Genomic DNA, 23,505 nt, shown 5'->3' with positions numbered 1-23,505 from the left:
TTAGCAAATATTAAATTAATATTAGCTATTAGTACTTTAAAAATGTCTGACCAGACATACACCTTCAGTATCCAGTTTCCTTTGTTCAATCAACAATATAATCCTAGTTTACATTGTAAACACCCTGAATGGTATGAGGCCTTTCTTCCCTTCACCTGACCACAGTACTTCCAATAGGACTCTGTCCAGAGGTCAGGAGCAAGTATAGGAAAAGGAGTATGATCATATTGTTTCACATGATTAAGTTTATGTTTATGATCACTGGCTATAATTATTTAATGATTTTATCATGTATTGTCTGTGATTCTTTATTTCATCATTAATGCTGAATTGTCTGCCTATAAATTCATGGAGATTGGGGGAAGTCATGTTTATGGAAAGGCTATGGAATAGACTCCTGTGTTTCCTTTTGGAGGAACAAATCACTCCCTCCCTATAAGTGTGGTGCAGGGTGGAGCCTTTAAAAGAAGACACCTTGAATAGAAGAATTAAGGTATGACATGAATATGCAAGTGGAAGAGGGACTCACCACTGTGTTGCTAAATCACAGCAGGTTCTTTGGTCTTTTGCATGTATTCACTCGTGTTTAGTGGAATAGAATATCTAGCTATTTATATACAACAGTTCAACATGGCAAATCCTAGATCACCATAAATTGTACGATATACAAAGTGATCAGAGTCCAGGAAACCTAGGATTTGGAAGGTAATCCAAGTAATTGTACACATATCTAAACCATGATCCAATCCCTGCCAGTTTTGAAAGACTCCTTACATTTCAGGGGCTGGCTAAGGAGAATTTGGTCTAATTTGCTAAGCAGCTCTCACATAAAAAGAAAGAGGCCTATCAACATTGAACTAGATCTTACCATTATTACAGCGGGTACCAGGACAACACATGCCATCTCTGTGGCAGCGCTTCTTTTTTCTTCGACACACCATGCAGGCCGATGATCCTTGGTGGGGACTATGGCAGTATCTCCCAATTTCACATTCCTTATCACTGCTACAAGGGTAGGCCTGTCATAAAGTAGAACAACAACACCAAATGCAAAGTAGATTAGATCTTGTAACACTTAAAAAAACTTACTGCAACAAATCATAATGGGAAGTAAATCACAATACGTTTCTCGTCAAAGGAAACATGCCATTGTAGTAATGTTCTGAGCATAGATCCTACATAGTGACACTTTTTTGAGAACCTTATAAATACTGATTGTTGATTGTAACAAAGATAATGTTGATGCTATTCATATACTTTTGTTGACACAACTTTGGAACTGGAATTTAGATTTTGTGTTGATCAATGGAGCTTTTAAGGGTAACTTTGAGAGCTCAGAAATAGTTGTAATTGTTAAATTTTTAAAAACATTTATTTGTGTTTTAGAAAGATAGACAGAGCGTGAGCGGGGAATGGGCAAAGAGAGGGAGACACAGAATCTGAAGCAGGATCCAGGCTCTGAGCTGTCAGCACAGAGACTGACTCTGGGCTGGAACTTAAAAAGGGTGAGATCATGGGGCGCCTGGGTGGCGCAGTCGGTTAAGCGTCCGACTTCAGCCAGGTCATGATCTCGCGGTCTGTGAGTTCAAGCCCCGCGTCAGGCTCTGGGCTGATGGCTCAGAGCCTGGAGCCTGTTTCCGATTCTGTGTCTCCCTCTTTCTGACCCTCCCCCATTCATGCTCTGTCTCTCTCTGTCCCAAAAATAAATAAACGTTGAAAAAAAAATTTTTTTTAAATAAAATAAAAAAAAATTAAAAAAAAAAGGGTGAGATCACGACCTGAGCGGAAGTCAGATGCTCAACCGACTGAGCCACCCAGGCACCCCAGTTGTAATTGTTATACTGCCACTGATTTAAGGCATAAATAAAACAGTCAGCCTAGCTATGCTGTTTTTTATCCACGAAATTGGATGAGGGGGAGGTTAAAAAAAAAAAAGGGTTGTGCTAGAAGCTAAAACATATCTTCTGCCCAGTTATAGAACACATATATTAAGAGGGACTCCCTACAATTCCTGCCTGTGAGGACCATGGCAGAGAACCACTTCCAGAACTGTTTGAGGTTATGAGCTGCTTGGCACAAGGAAATCAAGGAGCAGGGTCTTCATTCCAAATGTGGTGATGAACAGCAGGGGAGTTCCAAATGGTCAGAGAAATAAATGCTCAACTCCAATCGCAGCATGTTCTCAGGAAACAAAAAGGCAGGCTCTTTACATACAAAAATAACCCTATGGGCTGCTACACCTTCAGTGCAGAAAGGACTCTGTTCCTACATTTCTCACCAAGGGAGGTACTTAAGCAGTGCCCCACATTATCTCCCAAAGTAAAAATATAATCTCCAGTTATGTATTCCTGGCCTCTTGGAAGTTTTTGGAACACTTAAAATGTCTCTGTTTGCAGAGACTGAGTTGAGAAACAGCATTGTCACACCACACATCAAACTCCCTCATATTTTGAAGCATGTTGACAGGGAGACTTATTTGTAAGTTGTTTTTCTTTTCTTTTTTGTAGTTCTTTTCTGTTTTCAGAGTCAGGCATGGTTATTTTTTTTTGTTGTTGAAAAATATGAAAAGTAAAAAAGAAGCCATGTAGTTGTTTTTAAGCACACATAAATGGAACAAATGTAAAACCATGGGTAAAATTTTTATGACTCTCAAATAAGTAGTGTGATTTGAGTGCTTTGCTTATGAAATGAGGTTTGATGACCCATGTCCCTGTGAATGGTCTATTTCTTTTCCCTTGTCTTTCTTTCTCCCTCTCTTATACTCTCTTTCTCCCCCTGCTCTTTTCCTGCTAAGTGTGGCTACAGTCAGTCCCCACGTATTTTCTGTTTAGATCTGATTCTCTTCATTTTGGCAGAGGAAATAAATGTGAAGCTGACATGAGAGTCTGAAAACTACATGTTCTATGGGAAAAATTATAACTTCAGCATTATTACAATTTACCGTTTACCCTCAAGAGAAAATAGAAAAATCATGAATTTCAAGTTGAAACTGCTTTTGAAGGATTGAACAGTGGCCATGCTTGATGCCTACATTATAATTGGAGCCAGATAAAGCTATAAAGTGAATTTGCATATTGTTGTCCCATTCTGGATCTCCCTCATCAGGCTTAAGAGAGAATATGAATTAGGGTAAATTCAGAGTATTAGGCCATTTTTCAAAAATCCAAGACTGATGAAAACAAAACAAATGTCACTTCCCGCCTTGCCACACTCTCTCCCCGAAGCACTTTACTCCCTTCATATTTAAACCCATTAATTTTGATTGAAATACAATTCACATGTTTCTGATTCATTTACATTTATTTCATCAAATTGTTTTGCAAGAAACATTTGATGTCTTACAAGTTTTTTTTTCCCTTCCTCAAAAATAGGACATGTTCTTTCAATGGAAATAAACATGTGCCACCTAAAACATCACGTGAAATTTACAACACAAGCAACAAATCTTCAAGGGATTCTGAATATAGAATAATATTTGATTCAATTACTAAAAAAAAAGTCTATATGGTAAAAAACAAGTTCTTTGCTAAAAGTAGCAGTTCATTTATGCAGAAAATTGTGGAAGGCACATCATTAACTTCCCATTCTCAGATGGTGGGAAATGGAAAATATTTGAAATGGAAAATATTTGATGCAGATGATATTGCAAAAAGTTAGATGTACAGTAGTCCTTTATTTGAATGGGGTCACAATAAAATTCTCACAAGTTTTTCAGAGGGAAACTCAGTTGTTCTAAGAGGTAAAATATACTGGAGGATGTGTAGTTTTATTATGCATGTATATTACACCTATATATATATATTATATATAAATTGGCTTTAAATAGAAATGACACAGGCAGAAAACTATGCGGAATTTTTTGTGATAAAAGATTATCATTAACGTGATGTTGCACTTGAAATGGAATCCCAGAACATAACATTAAGAGCAATTCTTTGACAATTAAAATAAAATTTTAGTAATTGAAATTCAAAGTTATACAGCTTCTAGTATGCTTATAAAACTGCTTGCTCCAATAAACAGCCTTCAAATATAAATGAAATTAAAAAAATGATAAGACACATTGACTGAAGCAGGCTTTTGGGAAAGCAAATAATATGGGGGCATGCCTTACCTTCTGATATCAATGTCACCCAGCCCAGATCTCTTCAGCCATATGGTTTCCTTTGGCATAACCATTAGCAATAAAACATAGAACATGAGAAAATATGGATCTGAACCATTAATAGCAATTCTTGTATTTTCAGCCTCATACATGATTTTTCAGTAAAGAGTTTGAAACAAGACTATTTTCATCTCAAGTAAGAGGGCTCTGCAGCTTGCTATTGTTTTTTCTCCACATATCCCCCTTTAACATATCTGGAAATGGTATCCTTGTAGGCAAGAGAGGAAGGGAGGTAGAATGAGGGAGGAAAAAAAGGGACAAAGGGAGAGAGGCGCACGGATAAAGTAGCTACAGAGGATCCTGAAGAAGTGAGGACTGTGGCAATTAATAGACCACTAAATGGAATTACATACATTAGTGAAAGTGCCATTCAGATACTTTTCCATAGAAAAAAAAAAATCTTTATTTTCCATTTACTTTGGACTCAGAAGGCTGTTCCTGTTTCCGTTTGTTGATGGTTTTATGACAAACAAAAAATGAATTTGAGTATCTTAGTCTAAGTTTCCATTTAACAAAAACAATAATATGCCTGCCTGTTACTTATTTTTATAAATTAACAAGAAGACTGATTTTTTTTACCTCTATGGAAATGATTAATAGTGAGTTTGTATGGCTCTTCATTTACTTGTCAAGCGAATGGTCTGAGGATCAGTGAAATTTGGTTGCATGATCATCCAGGAATACTTGCCTCCATGAAAAATCATTCCTGACTTAGTGTCAGTCACAATGAGGAGATAGATTCGTTTGAAATTCCTAATAATAGCAGGTGATAGGCCATAAATTAAGAATGTTTGAGAGCTGTCCATGATCAGGTCAAAAAGCAAAGAAGTTTTGCCCAACCCCCTTTCCAGGCTAAAAATAGAGTGTTTTCTAGTTATTATTACAGCCAGGACCTGAACTAAAACAGAGTGAACATGTTGGGCACGGCTTGAAAATCAAGTCCATCAAAAATGAGCATTTCTTTTTAGTATGAAGGATTTTTTTTTTTTTACTTCCATTTACTCTGTGCGAATTTGGAATCATTATTTAAAATTTTAGCAATGAAGTAAAGAGAGCTTAAGTGATTTCTGCAAATAAGTCCTATGTGCTCAATAGCAGAGAATTCGGGGATTCGGGGCCTACCCTGGCTTTCAGGCCTCCCTACAAGGTGTCATGACTGAGAGCATTTACCAGTGACGGTTTAATGCACACACAGAGAAGGGGTTTTCAGTGCTGACCTGTGTGCCGAATTTAGAGATTAGAAAAATAAACTTGGCCACTTCTCTCTCTAGAAGCCTCCAAATACCAACAGCATGTCCGGGTGCAGCTGTTGGAAAGACGGAATACTGGCGGACAACACAGACAATGCCGTAAACAACATTTTCTCATTTCATTCCTTGACAACGGTTTTATGTCCACTTAAATTCAAGGTAATCAGAGTTACAAGTAAAAGCCCTTCATGTGATTAATGATAATTAAATAATATTCTAATGAATGAAATAAAACGAAATTTGAACTAATTGAGCCTGGTTTTTTTTTCTTTCAATTATTCTCAGAGCTTCGAGGAAAAAATACCTGTTAATTTGAGAGGAAGATTTAGGGTTGCATTTATTCTTAGTTTTCAACAGTTGTCCATCCCTTAAAACATGCAAATGCTTAACAACGACATCATCAAATCCCTACGAATAATGCAAATGCAAATGCAACGACATCATCAAATCCCTACGAATAATGCAAAACATGCAAATGCTTAACAACGACATCATCAAATCCCTACGAATAATGAAATGAGAAAAATATCTAGGTATCTCAGCAGCACTGGCTATTGAACAGACCTTTGGCCACAACCGAAACCTTAGTTTAACTCCCAAGTTTTCAAAATAATGACATTGTTCCTGTTTAATGATGGGTAGGAAAAAAAAGGAAGGGAGAAACATCACATAGTGTTCATGTGGGATGGCCACCCATCCGGATTCTTGCAAGACCGTCCCAGTTTTGTTGTTGTTGTTTTAATCGGGACAATCCTTTGTCCCCGCAAGCACTGTTTGTAACAATCGGAAGTTTTCTGGAGCCAGAAAAACATCATCAGCTGGGCGGGAAGAAGAAAGCCTGCAGGGGGAGGACCCAGCTGTGGGAATGAAAAACATTTGGGGCGAGTGCATAGAAGGAGGTAGCAGCAAAGGGCTGGGGACTAGAAGGTCTGGGGTCTCAAAGGGAACTTAGCAGAAGGTTGGCAATTAACATTTGGGAAACCAGATCGGACTGGCTCCCCACCCCCAACTCAGTTCTTAGAGAAAAGATAATTTCCCTTGCCTAACATTCCATATGATAGCTCTCTGTTTCAATGAATATACAAGCTTTGCTACCGTTTAAGGTGGTAATTTCAAAATCAAACCTTAAAATTGCAGCTTCGGGAGATGCAGGGACATAGAACTCAAGCTGGCTAATGTGCACTCGCATGGTGCATGCCAAAGGCAGTGCAATCGGATCTTTTCCTTTGTCCACAATTACCTCTAGGGGATAAGGGTGTATCTTTGAGGATTCCTGAACATAAGGCCAGGAGGATTGAGCTATATTAAATTGGAGGGGAAAAGTTCAGAAATTTCATGATGTTCTGAATGTGTGCCATAGGTTCATTAAGGCAGCTGTTTGGGTATTCATTCAATATTCAATAGTTGTTTGTTTAGCATTTATTTATTGAACACCAGCTACAATCCAGACACAACTAGTTCTGTGATCTACAAATGTTCTGCCTGCACTATCCATAAAACAATTTTGAAAACTATGTATCCTCTCACATGCGTAACATGTAAAATTTTTCAGCACAAGTTTAGCTAGCTTTATTAATGTGACATATAATGCTAAATATTTTATAAGATGAAATTCACAGTAATGGTTAGTTTTAGAAAACATTCAGTTAAATTTTGAAATATACAAGTCATCACAACTATTTTGGATGTTCTGTATCCATAATTTTCCAACCACGGCGAAGCTTCACTTTTAAAGAATTAATGACAAGACAAGGAGAGATATGTTTAGGATGCCTAATCAACCACTAAGAACATCGTTGTTAAGCCAATACTCCAAATTCTACTTTCATCTGTCATCCATAAAAGGTTTTATACTGCTGGTTAATGCAGTATATCAAGATTTGGAATGCATGACGATTTTGCCTTTCTTTCCACATAAAATGGCAAAAGGAAACACAGGCACATTCCCAGACAATTGTAAGGAAAAAAAAAATCATGCAAGTTAAGGATATGGAATTCAATTCCCTTAAAACAATTCATGCTGTGCACACTGTGGAAAACCTTTGGGTACCTCTTCCACATATTCGTTTTAAGGCTGGGATTGTTAGATATTTGGTTTTGACATAGAAGTGCAGAGCTGAGAGACTTCTGCTAATGCCTCCTGGATTATAAATTAGGAATGATGGATTTCTGCCAGTGGTCCATTAACTTCCCCAATCTGTTCAGAAAAATCTCACTTAAATCCTAAGAAACAATAATTCTATGAAATCAAGGCAAAGTCCTCTCTAAGTTGGGTTGCTCCACCCTGTTCTCTGTATATCATTAAGCAGAGGAGATAGCAGGGAGTTCTCTACTTGGAACACAGACCACATGTTCAACTGTAACATGTTCATTGCTACTATTGATCAGGAGACAGGTGGGGAAAGCTAACCCTTTCCATAAGGTCTCAGCACTTAGAGAAATCTAAACCTTGTAGTCTACCTGATTTTCCTTTTGCCTGTTTTTGACCCATTTTCCTCTCATTTGGAACAGATAGGACGAAAACACTTGCATGCTCAGAAAGCAGCATCTCAGGAGTGCTTTTGCAGCAATGGTTGGAGCCCTTTATACTCCTTATATCATTATAAAGCCCTTTGTAGTTCTGTGATTGGTGGAGTATAATTGTTCTAACCAAAACAGAGGAAGAAACTACACAATTTCAAGTTTTCTTCCAAATCCAGGATTGAAGGCCTACAATATAAAATTTTCCATGTAGCCTCACACATTTTTCTGACCTCATGACCTTCAGAAAGGTAACATGGTAGGAAGAATTTTGGGGTCCTACTACAGTTTGAATTATGCCCCCACGATTGATTGTTATAAATTACTTAACTGAGAACAGTCTCAGTTCTCTCCTTGATAAGGCAGATAGCATTTCTACCTTCAGCAGCATTTCCCTACTTACCAAATCTTTAAAATCTCACAGGGTTTCTTTAAAAACAAATTGTTCACAGACTCCTCATAGAGATTCTAATTTTGTGAATTGGATACGGTCCAGGAGCCTGTATCATTAATAAATTCTGTCCTGGTAATCATAGATACAGTAAGATAGGGAAACATTTCTCTATAGACTTGTTACAAAGATTAAGGATGCTTCTTGCATATATATCATGGAGAAAATGCCTGGTCTCTATGAGATATGGACTCAATATTATCTCTGATAGACAGGGGTCTAAGCAGGGAATTGGTTCCCCGACATCACCATGAGTCTAAGTAAGAGATTCGCCGACAACAGCTACTTCCAGGCAGGTTCACCTTTACTCCTACTGCTGAGCCACTGTGCTTCGGGGTAGGCTTGAGAATTTCGGAGACTACATGAAAAAATAAAGTAACACATAACAAACATACCAGTGCACTTGGGGAGATACACAGTGTAGACTCAGAGCTATCAACACACCCGTTGTAGCTGGACTGTTTCATATCCTCATGTGGTGTGCACCTGTGTCTTGTTGGCAAGACACAGCTTTGCAGTTTTCTTTGGATCTCGTATCCCGTGGGTCTTTACAAAACAACTACTTTTTCTCCCCGTATCAAGTATGATAAATAGATGGATGTGTGTTCTCATTATTTCCTATTTCTGGTAGGGCATCAAATTTCCCTGTCCAGTGAAAAATCACATTCAAACTTCAAATATTGAAGTCCAGGTAGGTATGAAAACTTAACATACTTTCTTTAGGATTATAGAGTAAGTAAATGTTGGTAAATATTTCTGAGCCTGAATGTAAACGCTTGTGAATTTTAAATATTATATGGGGGCGCCTGGGTGGCTCAATCGGTTGAGCGTTCGACTTCGGCTCAGGTCATGATCTCATGGCCCGTGAGTTTGAGCCCTGCGTCCGGCTCTGTGCTGACAGCTCAGAGCCTGGAGCCTGCTTTGGATTCTGTGTCTCCCTCTCTCTCTGCCCCTAACCCACTTGCATTCTGTCTCTGTCTCTCTCAAAAATAAAAAAATATTAAAAAAATATTTAAATGTTACATTAGTTGGAGACATTTTTCATTTCTAAAATCATGGTTTATGAATGACGATAAAGAAATCCAGTGAAGATATATATTAATCTGTGTATACAGGTTTCTGTGTGTGCGTGTTATTAATTGCATTTTTTCAGGAAGTACATCCAAGAAAAGTATAGCAGAATTTACCCATGGAAGGTTGGACAGAATTACTGAGAACTGAGAAGAGGAAAATTTTAGTTTCCATGTAAACTCTCTTAAAAATTTTCTAATTTGCACGTGGTGTATTATCTATTAAAATTAATACAGTTGTTAAAGGAACTAATTTTAAGAGCTTCAATATGAAGTTTCTTTTTCCTTGCTAATTTATGCCTCCTAGCTCTTGTATTAGGAAGTCTTGGAAGAGCTTGGGTTTCCTAGAGTCAGGATTTCTTGCAAGAGTATCAAGAATCCAAGCTGAAGTTTCTTGATTAAAATTTTTCTGTTTTTATTGATGTGACCTTATTAGCAGAGTCAGATCATTAATACATTTAGATTATATACACATACAAATAATCCATCGTCCCAACAATTCCTTGAGGTGATGTTTATAGTATTGTTCATTTAGTATAGAACATGCAAACTTTACATTTCTCTGGTATCATTTCTCTTCCCCGCAGTCTATTCTGATTATGAGGAAACAGTTGATGAAAGCCAATTGAACTGAAAAGTTTGTTCTTTTATGGCTGGGAAGATGGGGAAAAAATCACAGCATATAATCCTCAATATTTGTTTGCAGTGAAAAGACCCAATTTCTATGTAAGAGCCACTTTAAGCTCTGTATAAATATTGATTAAAAATACAAAATATTACCATTCAAATTTAGAGTCACGAGCAAGAAGGCAGGCCTGCGTTCCATCCCTCCAAGTGTGCTGGGAGGAGAAGCAATGACTTGAGAAGAAACAGGGCCCCATGTGATTCCCCAAATGGTTGGAGCAAGGGGTTTACTTAATTGTTACAGACACAAATATTGAATTGACTAAAAACCTTTGGATTAAAAAAGTAGGATGCAGAGGTGGTTGACAATTCTAACAAGAATTCTGCTGAAATAACTCCTCTATTTCTACCTCTGCCATTTGGAAGAAAATAAAAAGTAAGTGTATGAAGAATCCTGGACTAGAATCATTACGACATTACACACTACTGACATACGGAGGGACTAAAGTTCAAGTTACATGTGCAGCAGGGGGACGGACTTTAACTCCTGGGCTTTGGATAAGCCAACGTGTCTGTTACTGAAGTGAAAGGAATAGAAGCCATTTAATCTATTGTTTTGCCATCCTTATTCTTTCCTATTTCCCAGCTTGACTCCTTCCCTAGCCACCCAAGCCAATATTTATATAGCCTGTAAAACAGGTTACGAATCTGTGCCCCACACCCCAGCTTCATTTTTATTTTTATGGAATGTTCAGTTGATGGGACAGTTCTCACACAGAAATTCATGCAAGGAGCACTCAAAATACACTCATACTGTCATTTCTGGGTTCCAAAGATCAGGACAAACTATATTGAAGACAGTTTGAACTCATTCTCAGAGTCTCTGATGTAACAAAAGGGTTAAAGCATCAGGGTAGAATAGTTGCCTGACTTCCTAATGGATGAAATTACAATAGCTAAGGCTACTCATTTATTTCAGACATTTGCAAGATGATTGGGTTCAAAAGCCCCAGCTTGGAGAGTGTTTTTGTTTTTAGTGTCTGATAATAGCAATTATATGACCACATGTTGTTTATTAAAATAGAATAATTTTCCAAAAAACAATCGATATCTTGATACACACGTGGTCTTACTTACCAGCCTTTCTACTCCCCTGAACCAATTTAAATTCTTACTGTGTGGAAGAAAGAAGAGGACAGCAAGGACAGCTGGTCAGCAAGGACAAAGCAAACTTATGTCGAGCAAACAGCATGGCATAAAGACATCACTCATTGACTTACAATCTATTTTTATCAAAAAATTCTATTTAAATGCTTTGTTAGAAGATTGGACAAGGAGGAGATTATAAGCCAAAGGACAGATTCTTTGGTTTGTGTGACCCTCCTGTTCAAATCTCAGCCTCAGAAATTTGGTACATCTTGTGATGAAATACTCAATGTGTTAGTAATCCCAAAGAAAACACATTGAAGACGTTGGTCCCCCACGCCACCCACATCCCATTCATCTGCTTTGGTGTGGCAACCAGCACATTCTCAATAGTGCAAGGGAGGTCAGATGATTTGTTACTAGATGAAACAAATGAAATCATGTCTCTGGGCTTAAGTCACTTCCCCTCCATCCCTTGGTCCTTCCAGCCTGTGCAAAGAGTATGCTCCTCTGTATTTCTGCTGCTTCCTTTGTTGGCCTTTGTTCATTACTAGAATCACAGATGTACTGGCATTGGACTCTTTTTAACACCTCTGAGTCTGGCTTCACATTCCAGCAGACTTGTAGAAAATATGGGGCATTAAAGTGTGAGATGGGGAGGGAGGGTGGGAAAGACAAGTGGAATGCAACTAGGAAAACAAGGACCCTTCACCCCACCTGCCCTGAGGTCTGGAGTAGAGCTGTCCTTCCTCAGACAACCCCACTGCTATGTTGGTTAATCAAAAGTCTAGGCAAACAAATCAAATGAAATTCATTAGCCAAATGGCTAATAGAGTTTTTGTATAACTTTGCTAGGAAATGCTATCTGAAATCTGTCCTGTTTGGTTTTGTTTGTTTTAACTTAAGACAGCTGTGTCACAGTAAAGATGACCAGAACACATTTTTGTTCTCAGCATTACACATGATCCCAATCTACCTCCCCAGCATTTGCATTACACATGCCAGTTCTTTGGGGCTACTTGCACATCCTTTAGCCACACTCCCTCATGACTAGGCATTTGTACGTATTCTTCTACCAAGAATACCATTCCTCCATTTACTTCCCCATCAGGATAAGTCCAACTCACCATTCAGAGATTATATCAAGTGACTTTATTTGGGGGAACCTTCTGGGTTGGCTCCTCACGTCCAGCTGATTCGGACGACCCATGTCACCTGCACCCTGTTAATACTTCATGCTTATTTGTTCCATGATATAGAGTGTGCTGTCTTAAAGTCTTCCTCTGCCTTCTTTATACTTTTTGATTACAGAAACCATCTTTCATCTCTGTATCCCCAGTGGTCACATCATGCCTGGAATAACAGCATTCCACATTTTGTCCAGTAATGAATTAATGAACGAAGTTTTGTCGTAACAGTGTCTGCAAATCTGTACAATGAATTGACAAAATTGCTCACATAAGTACCCATGAGAAGATGGTAAAACAAAAGAAAAATGAAAGAAAGAAAAGAAAAGAAAAGAAAAAGAATGTAGAAATTAAACAGTGATTTTTTATATATTTTGAAATAGATTTTTAAAACTTAGCTAAGTTCTACATAAATCAGTAAAACCTACAACTATATAGCTAAGGACATCTTATATGTTTAAGAAGAAAGGAGATTGGTTGGTGAGTAATTTTTCAACCAGCAACTTGGCTTCAAGAGTTTCATTTTGAGCCTCAGATTCACATTTTCAAGTACTCTCATCAATTCCTTTTGCATTACATTCCTATAGCTGATGGTATTTTTCACATGTAAATTACCTAAAGTGAAAAGTAGGCTCTTTCATCTCTAAGTGGTATCAATGTCTTTGCCAGAGCAATAATGCCATCCTAGAGGCCATTCACAGCAATGACTCTGGATTTCACCTCTTCCCTAACTGTCCTCAGGGAATTGTTTAAGCCTATTGGTGGATTAGAAACTATGACTCTAAGTACTTCTGAGGATCATACGAAGCTGGTGACACTCCACCCTACATACTTTATTCTAACTTTTCTTTGCCTTTATCTCTCAATATTTTTCTCATTGGTGGATCATACCTGACAGTGTTCCTAGTTAACCACCACCACTATGAGGTATTATTGCAAAGATGCAAGAAGGTGAGTGAGTAGTTCACGATGGCTTCCTTTCAACGTCTTGGAGGCACATAGATGGAATGCTAAGGGGATTCAGTTTCCTGGTACACCTTAGTCACAGAAAAATAGCAACCAGTACCTAACAACTAAAGTGATTTTTTTCCAAATGTGTGTCTCATGGAATGCCACATCAATGCATTTAGGGGCTTCTGACTTGTTTATGATCCTAATGAAATTGAGCTAAACAAGGTTCTCACCAGCCATGTTAAATTAGTTAAATATCATTGGAATGTCCATTTTTATAAGAAAATGTGGACAGTGCTTCTAGATTTTGAACCAAATTTATTTCAAATCCTATCTATATTTCTGTATAAACCAATTCAACTCTTCTCATTATGCCCACACATCAGAATTTTGGAGACACCCATATACTTTTCAGACCCATCTCCCAAGTTTAAAAACTTAAAGAAATTTACAAAGGACTTTATTCAGCCTAAGATAGGTTCATATTTGTATTTGTAGAACAATGAGATGGGCCTATAGCCTGGGCAAAGAGGCAAGAAATAAGATCTCTACCTTCTAGGTCAAATTTTTTTAAGTTAGATGTTTGCTACATGTTTTGAGTCCAGGCAGGGATGTCACTGTGTGTTTGAAAAAGTTGGGTCTCTATAAGACTCCTGTACACTTTAGCTTCACAGTCTAGAGACTAGAGTGATTGGATCCCCTTGTTCTGTATGGAGAGGACACAGCTACACCTGGGCACAGCAGGTATCAGACAGGATGGATTACGGTCTGACTCTAACATTTCCTGGGTTTAAATGAGATCACCAGAACTTCATTCACACATGCAAGTCAAGTTGTTTCCACATTAACATTGGATGAAGTGATTTTTATTACCAAACCCAGCACTAGCCAGGCTCTTTTTTGAGGATAGATCAAAAGCACAAGGATCTGGTCATGTGCTGCTTTTCATCTCCCTTCCTTGAGCACAGCACTGCCTAATACACACTGATCAAATTCTGCCTGGGATTTTAAACAGGATGGTCTGGAAATGCCAAGAATAAGCTCTTGAAATAAGACTGCTCATCCCATAGTAATGAGAATTGGAGCTGTACTTGTGCAAATGGAACATTGAAAACTGTTTACAACTTGAAAATGATGATTCCAAGAAACATTAGAATACCTTCCTTATAGAGAGACATTAAATAACTAACAGCAAATCTGCTAAGAAGTCCAGTTCTGCTTTCTGGGAATGTTCCAAAAAGAAATCACAGAGCTTTAAAACACAGCTTCACAGAATGAATCAGTTAAAAGAGTAATCAGCCAGTTACTGATTATATAATAATAATTAATATTAATATTTAACACTAACTGTACTTAGAGCTGTCTGTCTTCAAAGTAGGAAACTCCTTAAGTATTAACAAATTAACTCCCTCTGTCACAACTGCCAACATATGTTTACACAGCTCTAGGGAGACTTTTATTTAACATCCATGTGTTCTCATCTGGTAATATCTGCAGGGGGAATCTTTCCACTGATAGATAAACATATATGGATGTACAGAGATAGGATAATAATACACACCCATGTCCTGCTGTCTGGCTGGTTTGCTGCTGAGTCCTCAACCAATACCCAATCAAAAGCAAAAATGTGTTTCCAGTGATAGAGCAGTATGGTTTTCATTGAGGACAGACTTTGCCGAAAATAATACAAAAATTGTCTGGGAATTTGGGTGCATAACCTGGGTGTGGTGAGGATGAGCTTTTCACATTTCTCACTAGAGTTCAGTAACTCTCCACATAACCTCAGCCGAGCCATGGATCCTTAAATTCACCATCTCACCAGTCAAAAGGACTCCTCCTGCTAACAGATGCCACAGTTGCTATAGCTTCTTTACAAAATGCACACATTTTCATGAGACCCTGAAAGTAACAGGCTCATGGAAACTACAGATATTTTGCAGATGTGCCTTTTACAAAAATGATTTCACAATTTGCCTAGGTACTTTATCGATATGTCACTTTACAAACCAATGAAGACCAAAGGCTGGTCTTCATTACAGATTGCAAATTTTGATGGTAATCACTTCCGCTTGGTAATTTCCAAAATTGTAAGCATTCAAGAATTCTACATACTGGATAGTTAATGATTTTAAGGAAGTGTTGTTAACCCTTAGTTTTAATAACAGTATTGCACTTATTTTTAAAAAGTTCTTTTCTCTTAAAGAAAACTGAAATATTTGTGGATCAAATAATCTGGATGTATAGGATTTATTTTAAATTGCGCTGCAGAAAGTGGGGGTGAGTAGGGCAGTGTGCATGAAGCAAGATTAGGTGTGAGTTTAAAACTATCAAAGCTACAGGATGGGCATGTGGGGGTTCACTCCTACTATTCTCTCTGCTTTTGTCTACGCTTGAAATTTCCAGCAGGAAGAAACTAAAGAACTCCTGAGACATAGGCAACTCTAATATTTAAGGAGAGCCAACTCCAGACACGATCTGAAATCACTTGGTTCCATACGCAGAGCACAGGCAGCACCCCGACAACGTGGAGTCAAAATTCTCTCCTTCTTCTGACTCCATCCTCACCTTGGAGAGGCTGCAAAAGCAACTTCTGATAAGGCTACATCAGGCTGACAAGACCTCTGGTAGTGTGATTAAACTGGACCTTCCCCAAGCTGGATTGTTCACAGTTTACTAAGTGGAGGTGGTGGTGCATTCATTGTATTCATGAATTAGTGCTCCAGCCTCTGATGCTCCAATCTCTAGAATGAAAATTATCCCCGGAATACACCCACCCCACAGGAAAACACCCACCCCAGGCCATTGCCATCCATTGACTGTTACTGATGGGCTGCTCCTGTAGACATCTTAGGGGTGGTAGAGATGCACAAGATATGGTCCCTGCCCTTAAGAGAATCACACAGGGCAGAAACGAGACATTCCTTGTATGGGTAGTGGCACGCACATGGTTAATGATATACTTACTCTCAGCCCATTTTTTTCAGGGGGCACATAGGCACCCCATTGTCTTCGAAAAGGCAAACAACAGGAAAGAACTGATATCAGACTGAGTGGAAATTTTCTAAGTACCTGGAGTTTCTTAGTTTTTTGTTTTTTGTTTTGATCTTGGAATAACTGGTGGTATATGTGTGACCCAGAGGTGAAGGATTTTATCTATTGATACCAACTACATCAGCTGCAGCTGGTGTTCCCCTCCGCCCATCCCTGTTTCATCCCAGGACAGCTGCTTGAGAGGGAAAGATAAAATGTTTTCTTTAAAATGCCACGTTATTTGGCAACGCTTGCGAAATGTCTGTCTAATTGAAATGACAGGGCTCTCTGTTTTTCAGGAAAAATAAAAGTAGCTAAGAATAGTTACTCTCTGAATAGCCTTCCCACAAACGCACATCTGTAAGGCACCTTCTGACTGGCAAAGAGCCTTCAGACACATTCTCTCATCAGCAAGGGAGATGAGGTGGGTAGGCGGTTTTTAAAAATAAAATTGACCATCAAAAAATGAATAATTCAGTACCATTTACTACATTCATAGTGCTGAGCAAGCACTCCCTCTTTCTAGTTCCAAAACATTTCCATCACTTCAGCCCTCCCATGCAATACCCCATTAAGCAGGTTGGGTAGGCATCACTACCTTTCAGTTCTACAAGGGAGGAAGCTTTCCTGGGGAGGAAACTTGCTGCTCGGTGACCAGCAGATAGTAAGTGCCAGATCCAGAAATAGAACTGCTTAAAAATTACCACGTAGGTTAGACTCTTAATTCCTTGCTGAAAATCAGTCCTTTTTTAACTAGCTAAGCTTATTATCTCTCCCAGCAGGCCTGAGAAACTGAAAACTGTGTAAAGTTTGTACTTCCAGAATGCCAGAGGGAGAGGTATCTCCTATCATGAGTCTGACACACAGACAGAGTAGTCAATGTTGAATGAATTAGTGTACATATCAAAAGTAAGAGGGCTTCTTTTAGTATTACTTGAGACACTTCTAGATACAGGGCTGGGAAGCAAACCTCCATTATTGACATTATGGACAGAGCTTTACACATAGGTTAATTCTTACCCAAGTCAGGTTTCATGCCAATGTCATAGTCCAACTGCACGAAAAGGTCTTAAAAGCACTGATTAGGGCACCCCCTCCTCTCCTGGCTCTGCATGAGCTGATGCCAGTGTTTTAGCATCAACCCCAAACCACTTTCTTTGCCCTCCCCTCCCCCATGTGGGTACATGTGTACAGATGACAATTTGCAATATAGCCAACGTATATTCCAACATCTGCCTACCAGATCTGTTCACTCTCTCTCCTGGTCACTTAGCTTGAGGTTGGGTGAGGAGGGGCATTGCAGGAGAGTAAACGGTAGAGCTGACAAGGTCTTGTTTCTAAAGTGCTGGGATCCTTTAATCTTCTTTCTTCCTTTGATGTCTGAGATTTCCCTCTTTATGCAGTGACACTGGGACTAAATGAAACACCAGGAAACCATTTGCCAGTAAAGGGTGTGTGTTACAAACACCTGCAGAGCCTATGGTACCAGGTGACTTGAATTACCCACACATTTCTAGATCTCTGCTCTGTGGGTGGGTGGCTATTTTGACTCTTTTACTCTGGGGACAAAGATGACAGCTCTGGTCACACTGTTATGACTTCTATTTTCTCCCATACATCAAATAATAGCACAAACAATTGGGAAACAGAGGAAGGTAGCTGTGATGAATAAAAAAGCAGTTTCTTAAAAACACATAGAATCTTTGTACAGATGTTTTTTTTTTTTTTTGATTCAAACAAGAGATAATAACATTTTGTGGTCAGGAGACTAAATTCTGGGTTCGAGTCCTGACTACCATCAGTTAGCAGGTAGACTTTGTACATATCATTGTGGTCTTCTGGTTTTTCATCTGTAGAATAAAGGAAATCACCTAAAAAAATGTTTGACTTTGTTTTTTGTTTTTAACAGGCTATCTGTTGCAACTATCAAAAAACTTCCCAATTTCCCAGGGGTGATTTGTCATTAATCTGCTTTTTTTGCATTACAGAAATAATACACTTCCTTTTATTGTTCATTTGCACCTAGTGAAACAAACTAGATATCTACACAGAACATTTGATAAATATGAAATGGCATCACTGTTAACACAGCCTGGCATTACAAAACAAATTCTAATAATGGCTAATACTTACTGAAAGTTTACTATATATACTCTCTGTGTTAAATGCTTTACAAGCAATAACGTGTGTGAGGCTCCTGCACAGTATACAACATGTCTTGAATTGCAAAACTTTAACAACGCAATTCCAAATTGGAATGTCAAAAAAAAAAAAAAAAAGTCCCAGCAGATACATATGTTTTGTGAAACCCACGTAGGTAGGTAGGAATGATTCTCCACATCTTCAAAAAATGTTACAAATGGGACTCTGTTTCTTTTGCACAGCAATCTTTCCCATCTCGGTAAATGGCAAGTTTATGGTGGCAGTTGTCAGGCTGAAAACTTTGGAGCTCTCCTGGACTCCTGTCTCTCAGTCCTAACTTCAAATCCATCAGCAAATCCAGTCAGCTCTATCTTCAAAGCGTTTTTAGAATCCAACCCCTTCTCACCACCTGCACTGCTGCTGCGCTGTGCTCCAAGCCTCATCCTTGCCCTCCATCCCAGGATTCTCTTACACCATTGTATTCTCAATATGGCAGCCCAAGTGGGCCTATTGAAATGGAAGTCGGATCCCATCAGTTACTGGCTAAAACCGTCCATCTCATTGGGCACAAAAGTCAGAGCCCCTTCTGTTTGACGTGAGCTAGCCCTTCTTACTACTTTCTTATTACTTTCTTACTACTTCTTTCTCCTTTTTTCCTTCATCTAACTACTCACTTACTTCTTACTACTTTTTTTACTACTCACCCGTTGGCTTACCCTGCTACAGCTACACGGGTCTCCTTGCGATTATTCCTACACACCAGACATCCTCTAACTCCGGGCCCAGCACTGGCTCTTTTCTTTGCCTGGAAGGCTCTTCCCCAGAAGCCACATGGCTGACACCTTCTTGTCCTTCGATCTTTGCTCAATGTCACCTTATTATTGAGGCCTCCCTGACACCCCATGTCACCGGTCCCTTGCTTCCTTCACCACTTTATTTCTCCCTATTTATAGTATTTCTTACCATCTTACATGCTATATAGTTTTAATGTTTACTTATTTAGCATCTCTCCCCTCACTGAAATATAAGCATGATGAAGGCAGGGATATTTTTATTTTGTTTTGTTTATGACTGCATCTCCAACATCTAGAACTATGTCTGGCATAGGACAGATGCTTAATAAACGAATGAATGGATATATTTTATAAACATAGTGTTGCACACCTAGCATTAAAAAGGTCCTTTTCCTCCCTACCTGTCTTTATTTTAGGCTACAAAGACTCTCCCTCTTCCAGTTGTTTTTTCTTTCTCTTGTAAAACTTTGCCCCACTACCAGAAAAATTGTTTTCCTGAGTCTGACTGGTGAAAGTTTTGTTAAAAGGAGATAATGTTATTCGCATTTCTTCCCACCTACTAGTAACTTTTCTTTCCCTTGAGGAAAGTCTTTTATGAAAAACCAAATCTCTAACTGCTCTTTCTCCCTTTCATTGGTAGATTTCTTGAAAGAGTAGTTTGTACATACAGTCTCCTCTTTCTGGCCACTAATTCATTCTTTAATTCATCATTTAACCTGAAACCTGATGCTACCAATGTGCAGACACTCATCAGTCCTGGGTATACTCACCCTCTAAGAGCTTAGTTCATGGTATCACTTTCTACTCTTTCTGCAGGACAGGATTATCCATAAAGGACAATGGCTTCTATAGCCCACATCATCCTGGTTCTTCACCTTGTCTTAAATGAGTCCTCTCCATTCTCTCATCCAACATGGTAATTCTAAACAGCTCTGGTCTCAGATTTTAAATTTTCTTATAGAATCTTTCACTCCAGAACCCTAGTCACATCTATGGCTTTGATTGTCTGGTGGAGATGGCATTCTAAATGATGATGACTAAAACTTGTCCTTGCAACTCCAGACATTTCCCTTCAGTGCCTAACATTTTCTAGATCTCTTTTGGCACCCTATGTGTGTCTTTACATATAAGCTCACTAAAATTCAATCAGTACAGTCTCTTAGTCATGACTTTCCTATTTCTCCTTAAACATCCTCCAAAAAGGCAAAAGGAGTGGCTCAAAAATTTAAAAGAAAACCAATGAAACCTGTGACTAAGAGAGTGTGAGATGAGACCATAGAGAGAAGGAAGGGAAGTAGTGTTCAGAGCGTTCTTAATAATAAAGTTAAACATGTTAAACTCTAACATTTTATTTTTAATCAAACATGGAAAAACATTAAAAAGCTCTTAATTCTAGGTGTTGAAAGTCAGGTACTTAATTATTATTTAAAATTTTTAGTGTTTTAAAATTTTCCCCACAAATATAGCTCTTAAAAATGATATGTTTACACTTTGGGAAAATATTTGCATTAAATGGAAAGCAATGTAATCAATTATTTGCTTATTTTTTTTCTAAATACCACTAAAGACAAATGCAAGTTTGGAAATTACTACATTTGGTACGGCATTGAGTAAAGAAGAAAACTAAAGATTGGATTTGGATGAGAGCTTAGCAATTATTTAACTCAACATGAAGCTTTTATTCAGCATCTTTGACAAGTGAGGAAATTATGACCTAAAGGGGCTGTCCACTCCATTTAGGAAACAAATTCCTAAACTGTTCTCCCCTGTATCAAGTAAAACTCTAATTCCCTTTCTGTTTCTATTCAGTTTTTCTGTTTCTGCCTAGTAAATCTACTCACCGCAAGTTTTATACTCCTATTAGTTGAGTGGTTTTAGCCACCTTTCTGCGACTGTATCCTAAGCCACAAGAACACTTCCATTTGGCTTTGGTCAATTTCCTTATAGGCAAGGACCTATTTTGATTTTGGATATTCTGCTATCACCTAATATGAGAGTAGGTACAGCAAAAATTGTTTTTACCTATAGAAATTGGGAGTTTAATGAACTTTCCAATTCAAGAGGTGAAGGTGAAGAACAATCACTGACTTAACAACTTTTTGTAAGTAATCATATTCCGTGCCCTTAAAAATGAAGAGTCCTGATGGGGCGCCTGGGTGGCGCAGTCGGTTAGGCGTCCGACTTCAGCCAGGTCACGATCTCGCGGTCCTTGAGTTCGAGCCCCGCGTCAGGCTCTGGGCTGATGGCTCGGAGACTGGAGCCTGTTTCCGATTCTGTGTCTCCCTCTCTCTCTCTGCCCCTCCCCCGTTCATGCTCTGTCTCTCTCTGTCCCAAAAATAAATAAACGTTGAAAAAAAAAATTTAAAAAAAAATGAAGAGTCCTGTTGATGTCAAAACTTTTATTTGTCTTGTTATGATTTAAAATGAGTACTCCTTCAATGTCAGTATGTATTCAGTGAGTCCCTCAAGTAAAAACAATCTTCTCAAAAGTAAAAATAGCCTCAAATCCTTCAAATATAACAACACCATGTTTAATTCCATGAATAGAAATAAGTTAAAAGGTGTTGGTCAACCACTTCTAGGGTAACTCTCAAGAATTTTCTAATCTTTGGACACCTTACAATGAATTCTCAAGAGGTTTAACTGAACTGATAATCACAGGTACCACTTCTGCTAGGATTTGTAGAGACTCCGAACAAGTCGGCTACTATGAGTCCAAATTCTCCAAAATTTAATCAGGATTTGTCATCTTCCCAAGATGTTGGTTGATTTGCTAATCAAAACAATACAAAACTTAAACTTACAATCTTCATTGTATTTCATTTTGCAGGAGGGGCAACATTATCTTTTATTCATTTTTTAAATCTCTGATATATTTCTCTGTCTTTTGCAAGTTGCATCTAATTTCCTGCTTTAAGCTTACTTATTTCTTAGTATTCCTCCTAGGTAACTACTTTTATTTTGTGGTATTCCCATTTGTGTTTCAACTCCTTATTCAAATTTTTCTGTAGACAACCAGCTGTTAAGCTTAAGAACACCAGATGTTAATGTAAGATTTGAGATGCTGTTACCAGGACAACCAGCAGAGTGCTGGCCATTGCCATCACTGTATTCACTACTCCAAAGGGGGGATTGAGCCTCACCTTTCTCTATGGAAATAAAACAGACAAAAACATATTTGTAGCACAAATTTAAAAGGGTGGCTAGAACACCATTCTGGGGTAAACTGTGTTTATACATTCCGGGTGATTCTGCTGTACATGAAAATAACAAAGTAACATGAGTTTAATAAAGAAAAATGGGAGACAGAGAAGGCTTTAACCACAACCACTTGGAGGATCAATTACATTGTGATGCTTTTCAACATTATAGACGAGTTGCCTCACTCAGTAGATGAAAAGGGAAAGTTTTGAGGTTTCCCACCCCATCTTCCCTTCTCTTAGCTTAGATGCTCAGAGGCTGTTTCTTTTTCTCCCTGTGTCCATGTGAGACAATACCTCACATAAAAAGAGAAATCCCACATTTAAGTCACAATATAGCCCAACAAAGAGGTAAGTGAGAATTCAGTGTTCTCTGACATTCTAGAATCACAGAATCATAGGGCATTGATCTTACGATAATGCAGCACAACCCTATCACTTTCAGGTAACGAAAGCAAATATTTTAGACCTCAAATTTGTACTAATTTTATGATGCCAGTCCATTTATCCATAAGCTCTTGATATCTAGTTTTCTTATGGTATAAAAGTCCTGTTGTACAGTATGATGAGGAAAATCCAAGTCACGGATATCTTTTGCAAATTATCAGCCAAGCTGAGGTTTTAACAAATATGCAGTGAGTATAATAGTAACTACTATTCCATTTACTACATCATTGAGTGGTCAAATGAGATAACTTGTTATTTAAAGTATATTGCAAATTCGGGTGCTTAGGTGGTTCAGTTGGTTAAGTGTCTGACTTCGGCTCAGGTCAGGATCTCATGGTTTGTGGGTTCGAGCCCCACATCGGGCTCTGTACTGAGAGCTCAGAGCCTGGGCCTGCTTCGGATTCTGTGTCTCCCTCTTTCTCTGCTCCTCCTCCACTCATTCTCTGTCTCTCTGTCTCTGTCTCCCTCTCTCTCAAAAATCAACATTAAAAAAATAAAGTACATTGCAAATGTTGTAAATGTGTCAGT

The 23,505-nt window shown here is 38.4% G+C and overlaps 1 protein-coding gene across 1 annotated transcript in view; it reads right to left on the bottom strand.

The window, feature by feature from the left end:
- Window positions 1-23,505, bottom strand: part of DKK2 (dickkopf WNT signaling pathway inhibitor 2) — a 103,993-nt gene that overhangs the window by 5,421 nt on the left and 75,067 nt on the right. The window contains exon 2 of the mRNA XM_047856203.1: window positions 869-1,019. Within this exon, the coding sequence (XP_047712159.1) occupies window positions 869-1,019 (151 nt within the window). The remainder of the gene's footprint in view (window positions 1-868; window positions 1,020-23,505) is intronic.

This window comes from Prionailurus viverrinus, chromosome B1, assembly GCF_022837055.1.
Source record: "Prionailurus viverrinus isolate Anna chromosome B1, UM_Priviv_1.0, whole genome shotgun sequence".
NCBI lineage: Eukaryota > Metazoa > Chordata > Mammalia > Carnivora > Felidae > Prionailurus > Prionailurus viverrinus.
This window is presented reverse-complemented; position numbering and strand designations above follow the sequence as displayed.